The sequence below is a fragment of the Rhinolophus sinicus genome, chromosome 18, assembly GCF_057876585.1.
Source record: "Rhinolophus sinicus isolate RSI-liver-muscle chromosome 18, RSI-T2T, whole genome shotgun sequence".
Classification (NCBI taxonomy): domain Eukaryota; kingdom Metazoa; phylum Chordata; class Mammalia; order Chiroptera; family Rhinolophidae; genus Rhinolophus; species Rhinolophus sinicus.
The window spans coordinates 85,053,184-85,074,025 of NC_142518.1; the positions used below are offsets into that span (position 1 = coordinate 85,053,184).

General features: G+C 37.1%; 1 protein-coding gene across 16 annotated transcripts in view; it reads right to left on the reverse strand.

The window, feature by feature from the left end:
* The window catches only part of THOC2 (THO complex subunit 2), a 154,867-nt gene that overhangs the window by 133,145 nt on the left and 880 nt on the right, over window positions 1–20,842 (reverse strand). For 4 of the 16 annotated variants that reach the window (XR_012493508.2, XR_016019991.1, XR_012493507.2 and 1 more), the window contains exon 1: window positions 9,016–9,196. Coding sequence is in view for 13 of the 16 variants with exons in the window: in XM_088795059.1 (XP_088651185.1) it covers window positions 9,016–9,086 (71 nt within the window). In the remaining 3 variants the exon portion in view is untranslated. Of the gene's footprint in view, window positions 1–9,015; window positions 9,197–18,858; window positions 19,013–20,842 lie in introns of those variants that run through there. The other 12 variants (XM_088795056.1, XM_088795055.1, XM_088795053.1 and 9 more) reach the window with 6 other exon arrangements.

The window sequence follows — 20,842 nt, forward strand, 5'->3', positions numbered from 1 at the left end:
ATGGGGTATGGTTGTTCAATGGGTATAAAACTTCAGGCATGTAAGATGAAAAAGATCTAGAGATCTGTTGTACAACATTGTGCTTATCATTAATATTATACTTACTGTTCACTTAAAATTTTGTTAAGGTTTATCTCATGTTACGTGCTTTTAGCTACAATAAAGAAAATGCTGGGCTGGCCCAGTGGCTCCGGCAGTCGGAACGCTGTGCTCCTAATGCCAAAGGCGGCTGGTTTGACTCCCACATGGGCCAGTGAGCTGCACCCTCTACAGCTAAGATTGTGAACAATGGCTCTCCCTGGAGCTGGGCTGCCTTGAGCAGCCATAGGTTAGCGTGGGCTGCTGAGTGCTGCCGCCGGCTGCTGTGTGCCACCATGGATGGATGGCAGCGAGTGTGAGCGGCTGGCAGACAGCGAGAGCTGCCGTGAGCTGCTACGAGCAGCCGATCAACGACTGGTGACCGACTGCCTCAGCCCGGCGGAGTGCAAGGCACATAATACCAGCATGGGCCAGGGAGCTGTGTCCTACACAACTAGACTGAGAAACAACGGCTTTAACTGGAGGGAGGGGTTAGGCAGAAGAAAGGGGGAGGAGAAAATGCCCTTGATGAAGTAGTAAAAAATGTCAATTTTATTAAATCTGGAGCCCTGAGAACATATCTTTTTTTGAACATGTATTTTCAATTTCTCTGTGACAAAATGGAAAGTTTACATTAAGCCTTTGTGCCATGCTCCAAAATACTATGGTTGTCTAAAGGAAAATCACTTATGCAATTCTTAGAATTGTGAGCTGCTGCTTTTCCATAGAATACCATTTTTACTTCAAAGAACAACTGACAAATTATGGTTATTCAGAGTTGTGTCTCTGGCAGGCATTTTCTCAAAAATGAGCCAAGTAGCCAGTCACTTTAAGAAAAACAACTGAGTATTTGTTGCCAATGATAAAATGTTTCAAACAAAAATTAGAATTTTGGAAAACCTGTATTTGCCACCATGGACTGAACAAGTTGCCAATTCATAAAAAGTTTCCTGATTAGTGCAGTGATAACACTAAAGAATGTTTTTTTATTATTATTCTTATACAATGTATTGTATCAATATTTGGAAGAGCTGCATCAATCAGTGAACCAATACATTCCAATTAACCAGTGCATGATGTTGCAATATAATGCATGGGTAAAAGATTCCAAATAAGAGACAAACTGATTTTAATTGAACAAATTACAAAAGATCACTGATTTGGTTTTGGATTTGGTATTGCAACAAATCATTAAGAAACTACCACATCATGAATTTTGACATGCTATCAAAGAAGAATATGTACAATTATCTGAAAAGGCTATTAAAATACTTCTCCTTTTCCCAACTATTTATCTGTGTGATACTGGATTTTCTTCATTATACATCAACCACAATATATTGCAGCCCCTACCTTACAGCACACATAAAAATCAACTCCAGCTAGGTAAGACTAAAAATGAAAAGCAAAATAATACATTTCCAGAAAATCAAAGGAGGATAAGTTCATTAATCTTGAAATGGGGAAAAGGCTGCTTAAACACAAAAGAAGTACTAATCATAAAGCAAAAGACTGATAAATTTGACTACATTAAAGTGAATAACTTCTGTTCATCAAGTCACATTATGAGGGGAAATGCAAGCCAAAGAATAATAAGATATTTGCCATACATACAGTGTAACCCACAAAGAGTGCAAACTATATAAAGAAATATACAAACTATATAAAGAAATCCTACAAATCAATGAAAGAAATGCAAACAATCCAATAGAAAAAAATGGGAAAAAGATAGAGGCCTTTCACAAGAAATCTGAATGACCGATAACATATAAAAAGATGCCCATGAAAATGGAAGCCCCAATAAATACCATTACATACATACCATACCGACAAAAATTTTAAAGTCTGACAATATTAAATGTTAGCTAGGATGTGAAGCAAGGTGAACAAAATACACTGCTGCTAGGAGTATATTTTGTGAACTAGTTTGGCAATATCTAGTAGAGCTGAGGTTAATCATAATCTAGAACCCAGAGATTCTACACTTAAGTATATATGCCACAAAAACAGATGCTTGTATACACCAAGACACTTGTCTAAGAATGTTTCTATTGGAGCTGTTGGTAATAGCCGGAAACTCAAAACAACAAATTTGTTTATCAAGAGCATAAGAGATCAACAAGTTGTGGTAAAGTTATACAATGGAGCATCTTGTAACTATGAAAATGAAAAAAACAAAACACAAATACTTGCAAATACATGAATGGATCCTAAACACATAATGCTGAGCAAAAGTACAAGAGTATCAGGTACAAGAGAATACACCCCCTCTGATTCCATTTATATGAATTCCAAGAACAAACTTAAACTTAATGGGTAGTAAAACTAAATAAAAACAAGGAAGAGAAAACTATAAACGGCAGGATAATGGCTACCTCAGGGAAAGTAAAGAGGATGCAATCAGCAAGGGAGGTTATGTTGTTTTGACCTATGTGTGAGTTACATAGGTGTGCATCTTTGAGATTCTTTAAGCTCTGCAGTTAGTTTTTATGTACTTTTCTATATTTTTTTTCAATTTTACAATTTAGGAAAAGAAATATTCTTATTACAAGTTTCACAAGGCTCTAACAACAACCAAAAACAATGAAGGCAGATATTTCTTATTCTTTATGTCTAGCAATACTTTTTTCTCCACAGTTAATAAAACAATTAATTTTAAGCCTTATAAAATATGCTTATATATCATACCTAAGATGAAATATGATGCCACATTACCATCATCCACAGAGATTATCTACTTTGCAAATTACCCAAACCTTGGGTATTTGGAGTATTTCAATACTCCATCATCAGGATGAGCAGTGTAGGGCTGTTAAAAGTCAAAGCAAAGTTTTTCTGGTCAACAATTCACTTGTAGGTCTCACAAAATTATTTTCAAAACCAAAGAATTTAAAAAAAAACTTGCCAATGGAGATCAATTACTAAATTAAATCTGCATAGTCTGAAAATCTCACTTAGTTATTAGTTTTCAACCAACCCCTATTAAAAAACAAAAAACTTTTTTCAGAGTACCTTAGAAATGGTAAAATAAACTGATTTAAGTTTGACCCCAAGTACTTTCAACTACTTCCAATGTGTTGAGAACAGTGGTTAAGTTTCTAATTTCTCAAAATATATTAAACCTATCAGAAGCTTATCTGGAATATAAAACAAAATCAATCTTCCATCCAATAAGCAACACAGAAATATCATCGGCTTCAGACTAGCATCAGAAAATATAACCTATGTACACCTGAAACTAATAATAAAAAATATATAACCTAAAAATGTCTGCAATCTAGCTCTTTTGTAAATATATAAGAAAGTGTATCAAGACTGCTTCAATATTTGCTACAAAGTATTAAAACAATTCTCCCCTGTAGTTCTCACTATCCCCATAGGTTCAATTCCCTTTAGAATATAATAGCAGGAACTATGTCTTTGACAGAGGAATGTAATGGAATCAAGTAATTTATCTTTCCCTTTGTACCAGGCTACGAAAAAACAAAGCCAACTATTCCTCCTTATGCTGAATGTTTGTGCTTATTCATATTTTCAGTTGTTTCATTTTCTATTTGTTTTAATATGCATAATGTGTATGTCTTTTGTGATAATCCTTCCAGTGGAGAGGGGAAATGTCAGTGTTCTAATTCCTACCTAATCTAATGGTACAGACATTGTTACAGAATTTAAGAAATAATTGAAATATAACTCCATCTTGTCCATCACAAGCCATAAACATATTCATTAGGATGCAGATGATGTCATCATGAACTATTAATTAGCATGTCAAAGATTTGCTCAAACTGTGTAAGGAATCACTGAGGGATTATTACAGTAAGGCAATTCACTTGCCTAACAGATACTTTTATTTTTCTAGAATAAACAGTTCTTCCTTAGTTGTAGGAGGAAAACTAAAAAACAATCGCTAAAAAATTTTCCTCCAATCAGTAGATTTGTACATGCTCTTCTCCCTAAGTAACCCACTAACAGAAGATCATGAAACATCCTTAAAGAAACAATTCTGTTTCTGCATGCTGCATGTCTTACTACACCGGTTAAAACAGTTTTAGTCTCTCTCCTAAATGATTAGTGGAGAAACAAACAGTTGCCCATTTTAACGTAGCATAAAAAAAATAACCAAATATTCCGCCTCAGTCCAAACTCAAATGATTATTTCAGTCCCTTAATAATCACCAAATAATTGAGTTTACCATTTTTTCCACTTAGTGTTTGGTGCTACTGTGGAGATGCTGTCTCAGATCCCTGAAAACAAAGAATCTTTCTGTCAAAGATCTGTGAAACTTAAACTGAATAAAATGTCTTAAGTTCTATCAAGGACTTAAGTATTTTGTGAATACTTCTTAACATGATAGCTTTCCACCTTACTTGTTCCCATTTTGCAGTAAAAAACGAAACAGCACAAGCCTGAACTACTTGATTATGGTCAACATCTCAAACCTGGCTTCACATATAAAAAACTAATGTTAATCTGTGCTTCAACTAAGTCTTAAAAACAAAACAACAAAAAAGGACTAAATTTGTTTGAGTAAAGTGCTTTTTCTATTGTCATTGTTAGAAGAGAGATATAACCCACAAAAATGAATATTGGGACATGTAGTTTTATCTTGAAAGATCCATTTATGAAAATGAAAACATGCATTTACAAGGATAGGGAACAGGAAATGTTAAAAAAGACAACAGAAGTTCCTGCATACAAGTACATTAATAGCACTCTCTCTACCTTAATATTTAAGCACTGTAGAATATTTTTTCTAAAAACAAAGAAAACAGTAGTAATCTAGAAAATCTCATATTGCTCCAACAATTTCTGTAGAATGCATTTCTCTTACCAGGAAAACAGACCAAGACTTGTATTTAACTCATGAATACAGATCGAAATGAGAAAATAAATGCCAAATGAAAACTAAGACATGAAGAAAAAGTTTCAGATAAAGCTTCAGTTGAATTTAAAGCACTTTTTGAAGAAAAAGAAATTCAACTACCAAGACTAAAATTTCTTAGAATGATTATTTGCCATAAACTCCACCCCCCTTTCTACTTCCTTCCAAAAAATTCAAATCAGACAACATTTAATGAACATCCAAATGTACTTAGATAAGTCCTGGAATATATAAAATAATTTAGTAGCAGCAGAAAATAATGGCAACCAAAACATTTGACAATTAAATTTTAAAACTTTATTATAACTATCAATAATAAGGCCTAAAATACTCTAAGTGAAATGTAAATTTTTTAAAGAATTAAGTTCTTCAAACAGATGATATTCAACAAATATAAATATTTCAAAATTAGACTAAGTATTGACAGGAGGCGAACATCTTCAGATTAAGAGCTTGGAACATAAATCCTACATTAAGGTTGCTTGTAACACAAAGAAATGCTGAATTCACTGAATGATTTCTACCAAAAACAGAATTCTTTGGATCTACCAGTACATGTAAGCTTATTAGCTTAATCATGTCAAGTCCCATGTTAATATGAAATCATCAAGAAATGAAAATGCTAATTCCAAAATTAAAGTGATTAAATCCATATCTTGCGTATGTCGCAGAATTTGAAAGTGTGTGTATTTAGATGTGAAACTTGTAAGAGTAATCTAAGTGTTACTGGACAGGACACTTAATTATGTTTTGGTAGTTCTCCTTTGTCCTTTTGATATCTCTTGGAAAAAATCATTTCAAGAGTTCTATAATTGGGGGGAGGAGTGGTAGATGAGGGTAAAAGGGATCAAATATATGGTGATGGAGGGAGAACTGACTCTGGGTGGTGAGCACACAATGTAATATATAGATGATGTATTACAGAATTGTACACCTATGTAACTTTACTAACCATTGTCACCCCAATAAACTTCAATTTAAAAAAAAAGAGTTCTGTAATTTACCATTAAAAACATAATCAGTATTTCTGGAAAGAACAGGTTAGCTAAGTATGTGATTAACTACTCAGATAGGCAAATTATAGTTTTTTTTCTCCTTAATTTCCTAACAAAACTTATTCTTCAAATCCAAGACTTCCCATCTTAATAAACAGTTGCTTTTCATGAGGCACAATTAAGAATTTGCCCTCTCTTAAAGTTATAAAATGCCCCATACATCTCATATGTTGCTTTAACACTACTATGCTACAGTTAACAACTCCTGGAATACAGACTTACAATGGTAAGAGAACAAAAAGAAATGAACCTCATGAAAAACATCATGCCTTTATAAAAAAAAAAAAAAGTAATTTTCAGTCAAGTTAAAGCTCACCTGCTAATTTATCTTGCTAAAAAGGAAAAATCCATCCAAGATATAATTTTAAATATTGGTCATATTCTAAAAGCCAGATCGATAAATGGATTCACTAATAATTTATTGGCACATTACCTTCATTTTTAACATTTCCAGTTGCTGGTTTATTTTTAAGAGGCTGTTTTAAGAAAACGAAAGGATTTTTTGTAATATAGTTACATCATTTGTTCTAATAAAATGAAAACCCTAACATCTATCTTTAGCAAGATACAAAATATCCAGTTAGACTATATGCAACAAAGTTTTCAGAGGGCAAAGAGATCAAATAAATGAAGTCGATGGATGGTGATGTGTTTGACTATTTAAAATACTTCATTATGTCACACAAGTAGCAACTTCAAACTCTCTTCATATAACCGGATACAATTATAAAACTGACTATACTGATTTGGAGCTACTGAAATTCAAACCACATTCCACAAGACATGCAATAACGATATACATGTAAGTCCTAATAACAGTTTTGAAGCAGCTCTTCAAACACAGAAGTATGACCGGTAGCACTGGTTATGTAAATATACATAAAGTGAATCGAAAACTCCATTTTGAGTAGGAATTTTGATCTCCTACATCACAGTTTTTTTCACCAACTGCCAATCAGAAGCCAAGCAGCATTTCTTTGTGTCACAAGCAACCTCCTAGCCCTAAAACTACTCATTCCAAGGTGACAGTCATAATAGTAAAACTGTCAAAAACAGTTAGCTGGAAGGTGGAAGCTGAGCTATCTACAAAAATGACAGCCCCTAAATAAATAAGTTGGCTTTAAAAGCAAACAAAACACTGAACTGATTTATCGGTTGGGGTGGGGAGGGTATCCTAATGTAATATAGATAACGATAATGGTTTGGTTTGGTAACTTCCCATCTTGTCCTCCCTGCACATGCAACCTAACAGCTATTTGTTAACTAGCAGTACGAGGATTTGGAAAATGCTCCAGTTAATAATGAATGTCTATCAAACAGACTTCTCTATCAGTTAATAAGCCAACAAGCACTCTAAGCATATACTAGAAAGGCTGGGGTGGGGGGGAGGCTGGAGAATTGAACCAAAATAAATGAGACAGCCCCCACTCTTCAAGGGTCTCAATTCGTTGAGTACACGAGTACACATGAAAGAGAGACCAATTAACTGCTCACCTTCGTGGTACAGACTTTAAGTGCAAGAGCTGTCCAGGAAGTTTAAATATCTAAAGATTGGAATAATATTACATTTAATAGCTATCACTTGAGCACTTATTATAAGCCCAGTGCTTTACAGGCATTACTTAGTCTTCACAACAATCCTTTGAGTACTTATTCCCAATTTACTCAAGGAGATACTGTCAAAGTGGTTAAGGAACTTACCCAAGGTCACTCAGTTAAGTGGCTAAGAAGGCCGCTTACCCAGGCAATCCAATTCTAGAGCTCACACTGTTAAGACTTCGTAAAGCAGTGCGAATGCGGGGAGGGGGGGGTGGAGAGGCCATATAGGCAGGCAATACGACACATGTGCAAGATCCGGCAACACGTTCCCTGTGCGTTTCGTTCTAAGTAACGAAGTTCCAAAGATTCGTTATCTTCTCCACCAGCAACCGTAAACTGACTACTTGGGGATAGGGGGCGACGATGGTAAAAACGGCTGAGGCGTTAACTCATACAGGGTTGAGCTTTAGCTAATAAATCGATTCAAAGAAGTAAATGAGAAATTGTGCTGTTGCTTTTTTTTTTTTTCTTTAATCTGGGGTTTGTTTTACTATTTAAGCGATATTTTTGCCCCCGAGAGCGCTGAAATTTTGGGCGAGGAAACCGCTGGTATGGCAAATTACTATTTTCTGTATTACTTGGCGGGGGGAAGTTTATAACTAAAGGAAACGCGTTTTTCTAGGTACTCGAGAACCTTGGAGAGTTGCCAAAATTAGTTGTAGTCCCAGGACAAAATGGGGTTTAGGAAACATTTAATAACGAAAGTTGAGTCCAACCCGAAATGGCTCTAAGGTGAAAAGATGGAGCAAAGAAATGCCGGTAAGTCTTCGTGGAAAGCGACAATCCCTGCTACACTTCTCCCACGGCCAGCGGCGCCCCGGGAGGCCGGGACAATCCAAGAGACCGCTCCCCGGGAGGACGAGAGGTGACAAGAGGGGCTGTTCGCGACGCCCCGGGTTTCCCGGCGGCGGGCTGAGAAGAGGGGAAGGAGTCCGGGATGGTTCGCCCTCCTCCGACTTCTGGAAGAGGAGGCTCTGGGCTCCAAACTGCGGAGTCGAACGGGTGCAGAGTGAAGAAATGGAACAGAGAGAGATGGAAAGTCCGAACCCACCCGGCGCGGCCCCGTAAGGAGAAAGGAGCCAAGTGAGCTCAAGCGAAGAGGGGGACAAAAAGAGAGAGCAGGAGTGCAAGGACGAAACGTGAGTTCTGCTAAGAGGCTAAAGGAAGGCAGGCTACGGCGGGCAGCAGGGATTTCGGGGAGGCCAGGGAAGGAAGGAGATCGGCGGCGGTAACAGTAGCTCTCCTCCCCGAGTTCGAAACTCCTAGCCATCCACACCCGTCGCCCGAATGGGGGAGGGGACACATCACCCCCCACCCCCACCCCGCAACCTCCCCTCACATGTGAGAGTAACTCCTAGGCCCGGCCCGTCCGTGCGCCCGCCTCCAGCTCGGACACTCACAATTCGCCTCTCCCAGATTTCTCCCAGTTCTTTATCCACTCTACGGGAAGCACCACCGTTGCGGCCGCCATCTTCCTCTCACTAGTAACAGAAGCCCGGATGTGTAGCACGCGAGCTAGAGGTCAAAGGGGAGCACCGCCCACTGAGAATGCCGGGAGCTGCGAGTTCACTTTTCGATTTCCCGCTCCACGGTCCTCCCCACCCTGAAGAAGCCTAAGGCCCTGTGGCCAACGAGGTGGCCCAGACCCGCGGGCCCCTTCGCAGAGTGACGTCGCTGGCCGCGCCCTAAGCCACCCTTGCCCTCACTTCCCTTTCGAACGGGAAAAGTGCCATCCCCAGGCCGACTCGGAGCCCTTTTCTTCCGTAGTATCTACTTAAGGCTACTAATTCAAACATATGTTTACCAAACACCTAATATGTGCTAGACACGGAATAGAAAAACAATAAACCATGATACCTACCCTCAACGAGCTCACAGTCTGTGGGAAAGACAAATATATAAGCAGCTCGATTACAATACACCTTGCTAACTGCTGAGATTAAAAATAAAAATACCCATAGAAGTAGCCATTTACTGTGTGCCAGACATTATGCTAGTACAGTCTAGCGAGGAAAAGAGAAATCGGCCCTGGGAAACGCAGCCACCAGTGGCGACACCCCACAGTGTCTCCCGCGTCTTTGTAACCTTAGGCAAAGGGAGGGGGGAAGTACGTATCTTGAGAAACAACTTGTTTACATTACTTAGTATCAAAGTATCTCCCGACCAGATACTATTTCAAAGGGCGAAATAGAAACTTTTAAGGAAAAACTTGACAAAACAATGTTTCATCTGGGGATGAAAATAAGCATCCCCAGAAATTAGACAAATGGGCATCATGTGCCTCCTAATAAGGTGCTAAGAAAAACACGAACCAATTTTGTAGTACTGGTCATACCAAAAATTCGCATAACCTGCTTTTAATCGTGAGGGAACATCAGACAAACCCATATTGAGGGACAGTCTACAAAATTACTGGCCTGCGCTATTCAAAATCGTCAGGATCACTAAAGACGAAGAGTGAGGAACTCTTCCAGATTAACGGAAACTACGGTAGTGACAGCTGATCCCCAGCCAGAAAAAACATTTTCTTATGCTAAAAAAGGGCATTATTGGGACAATTGACTACATTTGAATATCTATAGGTTAAGTAATAACATTGCATCAATGGTAATTTCTTGGTTTGTAGTACTCCTACCTTGGTTATAGGGATAGAAAGTCCGTATTTAAGAAAATGCCCACTGAAGTATTTAGAGATAATGGGGCATTATGTTGCAACTTACTCTAGAATGTTTCAGAAAACAAAAAAGATAGGATGATTAAGCAAATGTAAAATATGAATATTTTGGGAATCTGAGTAAGGGACATACAGGGGTTCTCTGTTCTATTTGTGCAACTTTTCAAAATACGGTTTCAAAAATATATCTTTACCAGAAAATTTAGAAAATACAGACAAACAAAATGAAGAAATCTTACCACACATATATTAACATATGAACTTTAGAACTAATATTGTCTCAATTTGGCAATAGACTGTATTCAGAATAGTTCTGGGAAAATGCTACGCTGTTTATTATTGTATTTCATCAGCTATATCTAGTCTCCTAATGTCCTATCTGATTTTGAAATTCTAAAGCAACCCACTAGAAAATATACATCATTCAGTTTCAATGACATCTGCTCATAAAAACTTTTTGCCATTTCAAGGAGTTTCAGAAATATGACTGCCCTTTAATCTTCTCATTTTTCATTATTGTGGAGTATTTCATGTGTTAACAGAATGGCATAGTGAATCCTCATTGTATCATGATACTTCCCTAAAAAAATTTGAAATCATTATTACAGGATGGCTTCTGTGATACAAGAAGCACTATCCTGCTACTTATGTATTCAGTGTATAATCTACAGCAGTTGACACTATCCACATTTGAAGCCAGATAATTCTTTGGGGAGGGCAGGAGCGATCCTGTGCCTTCTTGGATGTTTAGCACATCCCTGGCCTGGACCTACTAGATGTCAGTAGCACTCCCCACACTAGTTGTTACAATATCTCCAGACATTGCTGTCTCCTGAAGTGCAAAATAGCCCCCTGTTGAGAGCCACTGAGCTACAATATTCTGCTGTATTGTGGCTTACGGTACTACTGTATCACAGTGATTTCTCCTTCCAAACACTGAACTGTGTGCAGTATACACTACTCAGTATACCACAAATGTGGTATGACCTGACTGCAGTGATGCCCTTTGAGGCCTTGGTGTTTCCTTCTCCTAGAGCCTGCAGAACTATTTTTACATGGATGATGACTCCTTTAGGAATTCCTCACAGCTAATTGGCTTTTTGCTCTATAAGATTCAAAGCTATTATACCTTTTGCATCTTTGTTATTGGCTTACCTGTTTTTTGCTAACTGACATTGTCTCAGCAGCTGGGAGTACTGTTCCCTGGTGATCTCACTGGCACTTGGGTACCAATGGACTAGGCAGGGATTTAGGTCTGTGGTAAAGGCTAGGGATTTGGTAGTTTCAGTGTTGACAGTCTGGGGAATAGAGTGATAAGTTGATTTTCAATAATTCTAAGGTTAGGCAATCTTACCATTTCAGTGAAAACAGATAATGGGATCAAGAAGGTGGCACATAAAGCAAAACAAGGTAAAATAATCAAAGAATGAATACAAATGTCATACCCTTTGTGGGACTGTCCATTGAAATGCTGTATATTGGCAAAGGTTTTTTAATTAACTTAGTTATGTAAAATATACAAATTAAAATTTCTTGGATAACCACCACAAACACAAAAGGATATTATATATCTTCCAAACTGCCACAGGGGAAAAACAATGAAAGAGGGAAAAAAATCAATCAATCCAAAAAAGGCAAGAAAGGAGGGAAAAGTTTTTGAAAAAGTGGGACAAAGGAAACAGACGAAGATGATAGATTTATTTTTTAAAATCTTTTGTACTCTTTATTTTGAAAGGAAAAATGGGAAGTTTAAACTTAAATATATCAATAATTGCATAAAATATAAGTAAACTAAATGCTCCAGTTAAAAGTAAAGATTATCAGACTGGTTATACTTAAAGAAGTGTAACTAATTTTAAGAGACATCCCTGAAACACAGGGACACAAAGTTTAAAAGTAAAAACGATGGGGAAAATATAACAGGCCAATACTGAGATCAATAAAAATTAAGCTGTCACAGCTCTATTAATATCAGACAAAACAGATTTTAAGGGAAAAATAATCACTAGATTTAAAGAGTGTTACTATAAATTGATAAAATTTTCAATTCACCAAGAAAATGTACTAATCTGGAATGTACTCATTCAACCTCTTTGAAATATATGAAGCAAAAACTAACACAACTACAAGGAGAAATAGACAAATCTACCACCCCAGTGATAGTCTTTTTTTAAAATTTATTGGGGTGACAATTGTTAGTAAAGTTACATAGATTTCAGGTGTACAATTCTGTAGTCTTTAATTCATCTTTCTCAGAAATATATAGACAAAAAAATCAGTAAAAATGTAGAAAATTAGACCATCAAAGTGAACAAGTTTGATCTAGTGATATACATAGAACATTGTATGTAGCAACTGGAAAATAAACACTATATTTGGAAATTTAAAACCATACTTTGAAATAAATCACAGGCCAAAGGAGAAGGTCATAGTAAAAATTAGAATACTTAGAACAGAACAATACTGAAAATGTTACATATAAATACTAATAGAAAATGATAGGTTGCAGCTAAAGTGGTGTTTAGGAAGAAATTTATATCCTTAAATTTCTGTATTATTAAAGAAACAAGGCCAGAAATAAAAAAGCTAAGCATCAATTTAAGAAGTTGCAAAAACAGGGGTGGCCAGATGGCTCAGTTATTTAGAGCGCGAGCTCTTAACAACAAGGTTGCAGGTTCAATTCCCTCATGGGATGATGGGCTGCATCCCCTGCAACTAAGATTGAAAAACAGCAACTGGACTTGGAGCTGAGCTGCGCCCTCCACAACTAGATTGAAGGTCAATGACTTGGAGCTGATGGACCCTTGAGAAACACACTGTTCCCCAATATTCCCCAATAATAAAAAAAGTGTTGCAAAAACAATAACAGGTAAATGAAAGAAAGCAGAAATAAGGACATTTTAAAATAGCAAATATTAATAAAAAATGAAAATATCCAATAGAAAATAACAATAAAATAAAAAATGTGTTTGTTGAAAAGTCTAATAAAACTGAAAAACCTCTGTCAAGACTGATTATAAAAAAGGAGAAGGTATGTATAAACAAACACTAGGAATTGTATAGGGTTCATGACGGGAAACACATGACATACTCAAAGGAGATAATTAAAGAGTTTAATGAGGGAACCATGCACAAGGGTGCTGCAGGATTGAGAGAAACCAACAAATGGATGGTGAAGCACCTCAGGGCTAGCAACACTTGGAAGTAGTATACCTAAGCCTGAAGGGGAAAGGGGACTTACTAAAAACTAAATAAATATTCAGGTGTACATAACAATGTTAATAAAAAAACTAAAGAAATAAGGAAAAGTAAAATAAAATAAAACAAAATAAAAAGGAAAGGCGGAGGCGGCCAGTTGACTCAGTTGGTTAGAGCACATGCTCTTAACAAAAAGGTTGCCGGTTCTATCCCCAAATGGGCCACTGTGAGCTGTGCCCTCCACAATTAGATTGAAACAACTACTTGACTTGGAGCTGATGGGTTCTGGAAAAATACACTTAAAATAAAATAAAAGTTAAAAAAAAAAAGAAAAGAAAGGAACATTCAACAGGATCTATGGCCTTCTATAGTGGAATTACTGCCAATTTACATCTCAGCAGAGAGGGAACCTGAGATATAAGTATCCTGACCTTTCTCTCTTTCTATCATCTGATCTGCTGATACCACCCATTGGCTGATGGCTACAGGAAACCATAATGCAAGAGAGCCTGGCAAATGCAGTTAATATGGATCAGAGGACAGAGCAGGGTGGAGAAGGGTGGAAAGTGTATCTCAAAAGGAAAAACAGAGAACTTCCAGCATTGATCATTCCTTTTGCCCTTCCACACTACTCTTGCCCTTTGTCCAGATGAAAAACCTATGCCCTCAAATGGAATGTACAAAGTACCATCAACTACTGTATCATTACAGGGTGATGTCAACTTATTCATATTACCACATGAAATTTAAAATATTAGCCACCACCAGTGTTTTTCATATAAAGTAAAAGGGGGAAAGGGAGGCTATAAACATAAAACACAGTTGGTATAGTCCCTGCTTCTGTAGTTGGAAGCAAGCTCTAAGTAGGTAATCATAGATTCCTTTTCCTGCCACACACTCCATGTTTCCCTTACAGCATCTCAGTAGGACAGGATACATTACCTGGTGGATTGACCTAAGCCTTCATCCCCACATGATAGGAATCCTTATAATATTACCCTGATTGGGTTACCAGTTTTCATTGACCAGTACTATTGAGCAAGAGAGTGATAAGAAGCACCCCAGTGAAGACTCTGGGTTCTAGACATAATCCTCCTTGCCTCCACTGGGTAATAGCAACCTAATTTGCCTTTGGTAATCAAGGTAGACCACCCTGGTCTGTACGGTGAACCCTTGTCTGCCTGTTCGTTCAACAATGTGAGGAGCACAAAATGGCCAAAAGGCAGTGTCAGCCTCTAAAACATCAGAATCCCAATATGTTCCCGGGGGGGGGGGGGGATTTCTGCCTTAGGCATTAGAACCTCTTAACCCACTGAGTCCAAGATGTAAGGATAGGAAGCAAATACTTCAGGGGTGAGGGGTCATTCCCACCTCCATCTCTGGAATCCTGGACCCATACACTTTTGCTACAAGGGAGATGCTATGATATACTGGCCACTGGTTTAAAGCATATACTAGATTCTGTAGGACAATACCCCAAACTTTCAGGCTGTGGTGCCATAACTGAGCCTTCAGCAGGAAATTTCTCCATTCTATCAAGCCTGGTGTTTCTGGGTAATGGGACACTTGATAAGACCAATAAATTCCATGAGGATGAGCCCATCACCACACTTCCTTCAGGGTAAACTGAGTTACTTTGTTGGAAACAATATTGGGTGGAATACCATGGTGATGAATCAGACATTCTGTGAGTCCACATGGTGCTGCTGGCAGAGGCACTGCAAGCAGAAAAAGCAAATCCATATTCAGAATATGCATCTATTCCTATGAAGATAGTTGGTGCCTCCTGAATGATGGAAGGGGTTTAGTGTAGCCAATCTGCTACCAGATGACTACCTGGTCCCCAGGGAAATGGTGCCATGTTGATGCCTCAGCATTTGGTCTCTTTTGATAAGCAGGTTGCCAATTCAAACTGATGGTAGACAGATTAGCTTTGGTGAAGGAAGCCCACATACATACACCTATCCCAGCTGCCACAGCCATTTTGTACATAGGCCTATTCAGCAAGCACTAGGGTAGCTAAAGAAAGAAGCTAACAACAACAACATAGGTGATCTTATTCACCTGGTTACTGAGAGCCTCCTCCACAGAAGATGCCCTCTGAGGGCAGTTATGTGGAACACAAAGATCTTCACAATCTGGCCCATTATAAGAGGCCTATGCATATATGCTTATCTCTTTCCTAGGCCTCCTTATCACCAAATTCCTATCTTTTATTTTTTTTATTTTTTATTGGGGAATATTGGGGAACAGTGTGTTTTTCCAGGACCCATCAGCTCCATGTCAAGTCATTGTTTGCAATCTAGTTGTGGGGGGCGCAGCTCAGCTCCATGTCAAGTCATTGTTTTCAATCTAGTTGTGGAGGGTGCAGCTCACTGGCCCATGTGGGAATCGAACCGGCGATGTTAGTGTTATGAGCACTGCGCTCTAACCAACTGAGCCAACCGGCCGCCCCACCAGTGTAATTTCTTCAGGCCTTAATGAAGAGTGTCTTCCCAATAGGGTGACCAATTTGTCCCAATTTACCAAGGACTGTCATGGCTTTAAAACTGAAAATCCCAAACTCCTAGAAACTCTACTGCACAGTTCTCCTGTGAGTATAGTTGGAGGTAGGTACTGAACAGGTTGCACATAACAGGCCCACTTTAACATTCCCTTCTCCTTGGGCATTTGGGCATATAGGCTATACTAAAATCTAATGATCCTTATGGGAGTCAAGGCAATGAAATATTGCAGGGTTGGTCCTGAGGAGACTCAGCATTCCTTCCTTGTAAAGCAAACACCCCAGTGGGAGTTGCTAAAAGGTTTTACGCAGAGGAATGCTGGTACCATTAGATAAGAGATGTAGAACTATTTTTATTGGCAAAGAAGGTTCAGAGGGATTGGAGGCTAAATTTTTCTCAGCTTCATCTGTTTATGCCCTAATATTTCCATCCAATATGTTAAGGTCCTATTCTTTCCCAAGAAGTGCCCTTAAATTAACTGAAGAGTCCTAGCAAGGCTATACCTTCAATTGATGCTTCATCTCTGCAACATTTATAATCAGTCCCTGAGCATGATTTGCAGGCCTATCTGTCCTGTGGCTCTAGAAAAATAGAGTACTTCAAGGGTGGCAGTGAAGCTCTGATTTTCCACTATGATCTGAATTATGCATTCCAGCCTTCCCGTTTGTCTTCTTTTCTGTGTAAGCTCTCTAGACGTATCAGAGCCAGTTAGCCCTAGTCACATTCTTTGCAATCATCATTGTCACCATGGGTACTAAGTGCTCTAGCCACTTGATTTCCCAAAGCTTTGCCCTCCATTTGTATTCTATTTCAAGGAACCATGGGTGATAATTTGAATAATCACCATTCAGTGCATGCCACATATTATAAGTGTCCCATTCCCCCCTAGAAAAGAGATTGTCACAGATTCCATTCTTTAGGAAGCGGAAGCTGAGTTAGGAGTGCAAAGGATTTACTGGAGAGTGAAACCTGTGAAGGAAATGAGGAGGCAGTAGAATTAGGCAGAGGCAGTATAGGCAAGCAAGGCAAACCCAGTCCAAAATATTTATCAATTCCATTAAGAACATCCATCTAGATCATACTTCTGATGTGGTATCCTATAGAGGCATGGCTCCATTTTCTTTCATGTGGACAGCCAATTGGGCCAACATCTATTTATCAAACCATTGAATTAAAGTGCTGCTTTGGTTATATATTAATTTACTATTCATATTTGGATTATGTTTCTGGATAATTATATTTCACTGATATAATTTTTATTCCGGTACTGATACCATACTGTTTTAATTATGGTGATTTTTATGGTACTTTTAATATCTGGTAAAATATACTTGCAACTAATATCACAAAGGACCAATTTCCATAATACATAAGTAGTTACAATAAAATCAGTAAGGAAATGAGGAACAACCCAGTAGAATGGACAAAGAATATGAACATACAGTTCACAAAACCATAATACAAATGGCCCTTAAACTTATGAAAACATGTTCAAACTCACTCATGTTTAGAAAAATCCAAAACGAAACCATATTGAAATACCCTTCTCGCCTCACAGATAAGCAAAGATCAAAAAGTTTAATAAAATTCTCTTTTTGTAAGCATACAGGGAAACAGGGACTTTTATACATTGTTGGTAGGAGTGCAAATTCATTCAGTTTTATGGAGAGCAATTTGGCAATATCTGTAAGAATTTAAAATGTACATGCTGTTTGACTCAGAAATTCTATGTCTAGAAATGTATCCTACGTATATACTTGGGAATATATAAATTGTATGTACCATGTTATTCATTGAAACTGTTTGTAATAGCAGGAGGTTGTTAAAAAAAAAAGCATTTCTCCATCAAAAGGGATCAGTTAAACGATGGTATATCTACAAACTGAAATTCTGTATACAAAAAGGAACAAAGTTACATAAGTTACATTGCACTTTGTACAGTTGTACATGTACATCTCAAAGTTACATTGTTAAGACAAATAAAGCAATATGAAGAACATGTGCATATTGTGCTACCACTTGTGTAAGAAACGTGATTCAACTATCTCTGAAAGTATACGGGAGAAACTGGTAGCCTAAACTGCATATGTAGAAGAAAACTGAATGGCTGAGGGGAGGGGTGGAAGAGAGTTTTATCACTGCATGTCTCTTGGCAACTTTCGAATTTAAACCATATGAATATTTAACTCACTTAAAAGAATAAATACAATTTTAATTTTTATAATAATTAAAATGTAAAGTTATTTAATCCAGTTCGTTGAGACTTTTACAGCAATTCCTATGTGAATTGTACATATTTATTATTTAGGGAAGATGAATAGTCTTATATTATGTCTTTCCATTTGTTCAGATCTTATTTTATGTTCTTTAATAAGAAATTATAGTTTTCTTCATATAAATCCTGTGTATTTCCTCTTCCATTCATTACTAGATATTTTAAATTTTTGTCAGTGTTTTAAATGGAATAGTTCCCCATTACTATTTCTTGATGGTTATTGATAACATAAACAAATACTATTGTTTTTTGCTTATTTTCATATAACTAACAACCTTACCAAAAACCTGTATTATTTCTAGTAGTTTTGCAAAACTAGAGTCTATTAAGTTTTCTAAAAACATAATTTTAAAATAATTTTTCTACATTTTTCTAATATTCATTCCTATTGTTTTAGTTTTGGTAAGAGCTAAACACACCTAAGAGAGATAGAGATAGAGATAGATAGAGACAGAGGTAGAGGTAGAGTAGGGGGTGGGGGGGGGGAGAGAGAGAGAGAGAGAGAGAGAGAGAGAGAGAGAGAGAGAGAGAGAGAGAGAAACAGAGAGAGAGAGAAATATAATGGTATAAATAAAAGTTTTTTGTTTCTTACAAAGTCTTGACTAGTCCAGATGGTGGAACATCCTTGTTCTTCAAGGGCATTCAGTGACCCACGTTCCTTTCATTTTGTTGCCCTGCAATCCTACTGGAGTGTTGAACTCATCTGCACCATTGAAGCTGAGTTACAGTTATGTCTATATTCCAGCCTGTGGGGAGCAGGGTAGGAGAAAAGTCTAAGGCAAGTAATTTCCTTTTAAACAATTGAGGGACATATTGGTCTTATTAAGTCTGTGCATATTCTACTGGTACAAACACAGTCATGTGGCTGCACTTAGCTTTAAGAGTAACTGGGACCCTCACACACTGTTGGGACTGTAAATTGGTACAGCTACTATGGAAAATAGTATAAAGATTCCTCTAATAATTAAGAACAGAACTACCATGTATCCATTTCTGGGTATTTATCTGAAGAATATGAAAACACTATTTCAAAAAGATGTATGCACCCTTATGTTCACTGCAACATTATTTACAATAGCCAAAATATGGAAACAATCTAGGTATCCATCAATGGATGAATGGATAAAGATGTGGTATATATACAATACAGTGGAATATTAGTCAGCCATATTAAGAATGAAATCTTGCCATTTGAAACAACATTGACAGTCCTTGAGGGTATAACGCTAAGTGAAATAAATCAGAAGGAGAAAGACAAATACTGTCTGATTTCATTTATATGTGGAATTAAAAAAATGAATGAACAAACAAAATAAAACGAAAACAAATGCATACATACAGAGAACAAATTGATGGTTAACAGACGGGAAGAGGGTTCAGAAGGGTGGGCAAAAAGGGTGAAGGGGGTCAATTGCATGGTGATAGATGATAGTAACTAGACTTCTGGGGGTGATCACATTGCAGTATATACAGATGTTAAATGATAATATTGCACACCTGAAAATTATAATTTGAAAAAGACATGTACAAGGATTACCAAAGCAACAATAACTAAAGCAGCAATTATAAAAACAGCAATAGCAAAAAATCTAAACGAAAATTCAAATGTCTTTGGACAAAATTTAGCTGTACACCAGGGACATTAAGGTAAACAAGAGTATTGAGAGTACAAATTTGCTAATTCACTCATGTAACATATTTTCATTTAATTTTTAAAACTTGCAATGTTGCACAGTATAATGTTTAGGTATTTAAAAAGAGAGAGGGAAAGAAATTGGGAAATGTAATCTTTCATAGATGTCCTTAGCTAAAACTGTGTTTTTAAGGAAGGGGAGAACACTTTATTTATTTATTTATTTATTTATTTATTTATTTATTTATTTATTTTAAGGAGGACACAGCTCACAGTGGTCCATGTGGGGATCGAACCAGCAACCTTGGTGTTATTGGCACCATGCTCTAACCAACTGAACTAACCAGCCACCCTGACATTTTTGAAGACAGAGAACAGTCTGCTACACATATTACTTCATTTTCTTGTCTTATTGAATTAGTTAGAATGACCAAAACTGTTGAATAATAGTGGTGATAGCATCATTCTCTTATTCCTGATTTTAATGAAAATGACTTTATTATTTCATCATTTAGGATAATATTTGCTGTTGAATTTTGCTAAGCAATCTTTATCATCCCTAAGTTGTTTCTTTTTAATTTCCATTTTATTTTGAATATTTATTAGGAATGACTGCTGAATTTTTAAATGCCTTTTCAGTTTCTATTGACAATATGGACTTTCTCCTTGTTCTGTGTCATGAATTACGTTGACAGACTTCCTAATGTTGAATCATTTTTGTATTTCTGAAATAAACTCTACTTGGTCATGGTGTATTATTCATTTGTCACACTGCTTGATTCAGTTTATCAACGTTCTATTTGGAATTTCTATGTGTATATTTTGTACAAATATTATCATCTTTTAAAATCATATTACCATATGGAAGGCTTTGCAAAATGAATTTGGGATCTTTCCACCTTTTTCTGTAGTCTGAGGACTGGTGCCAGTCCGTGAACTGTTT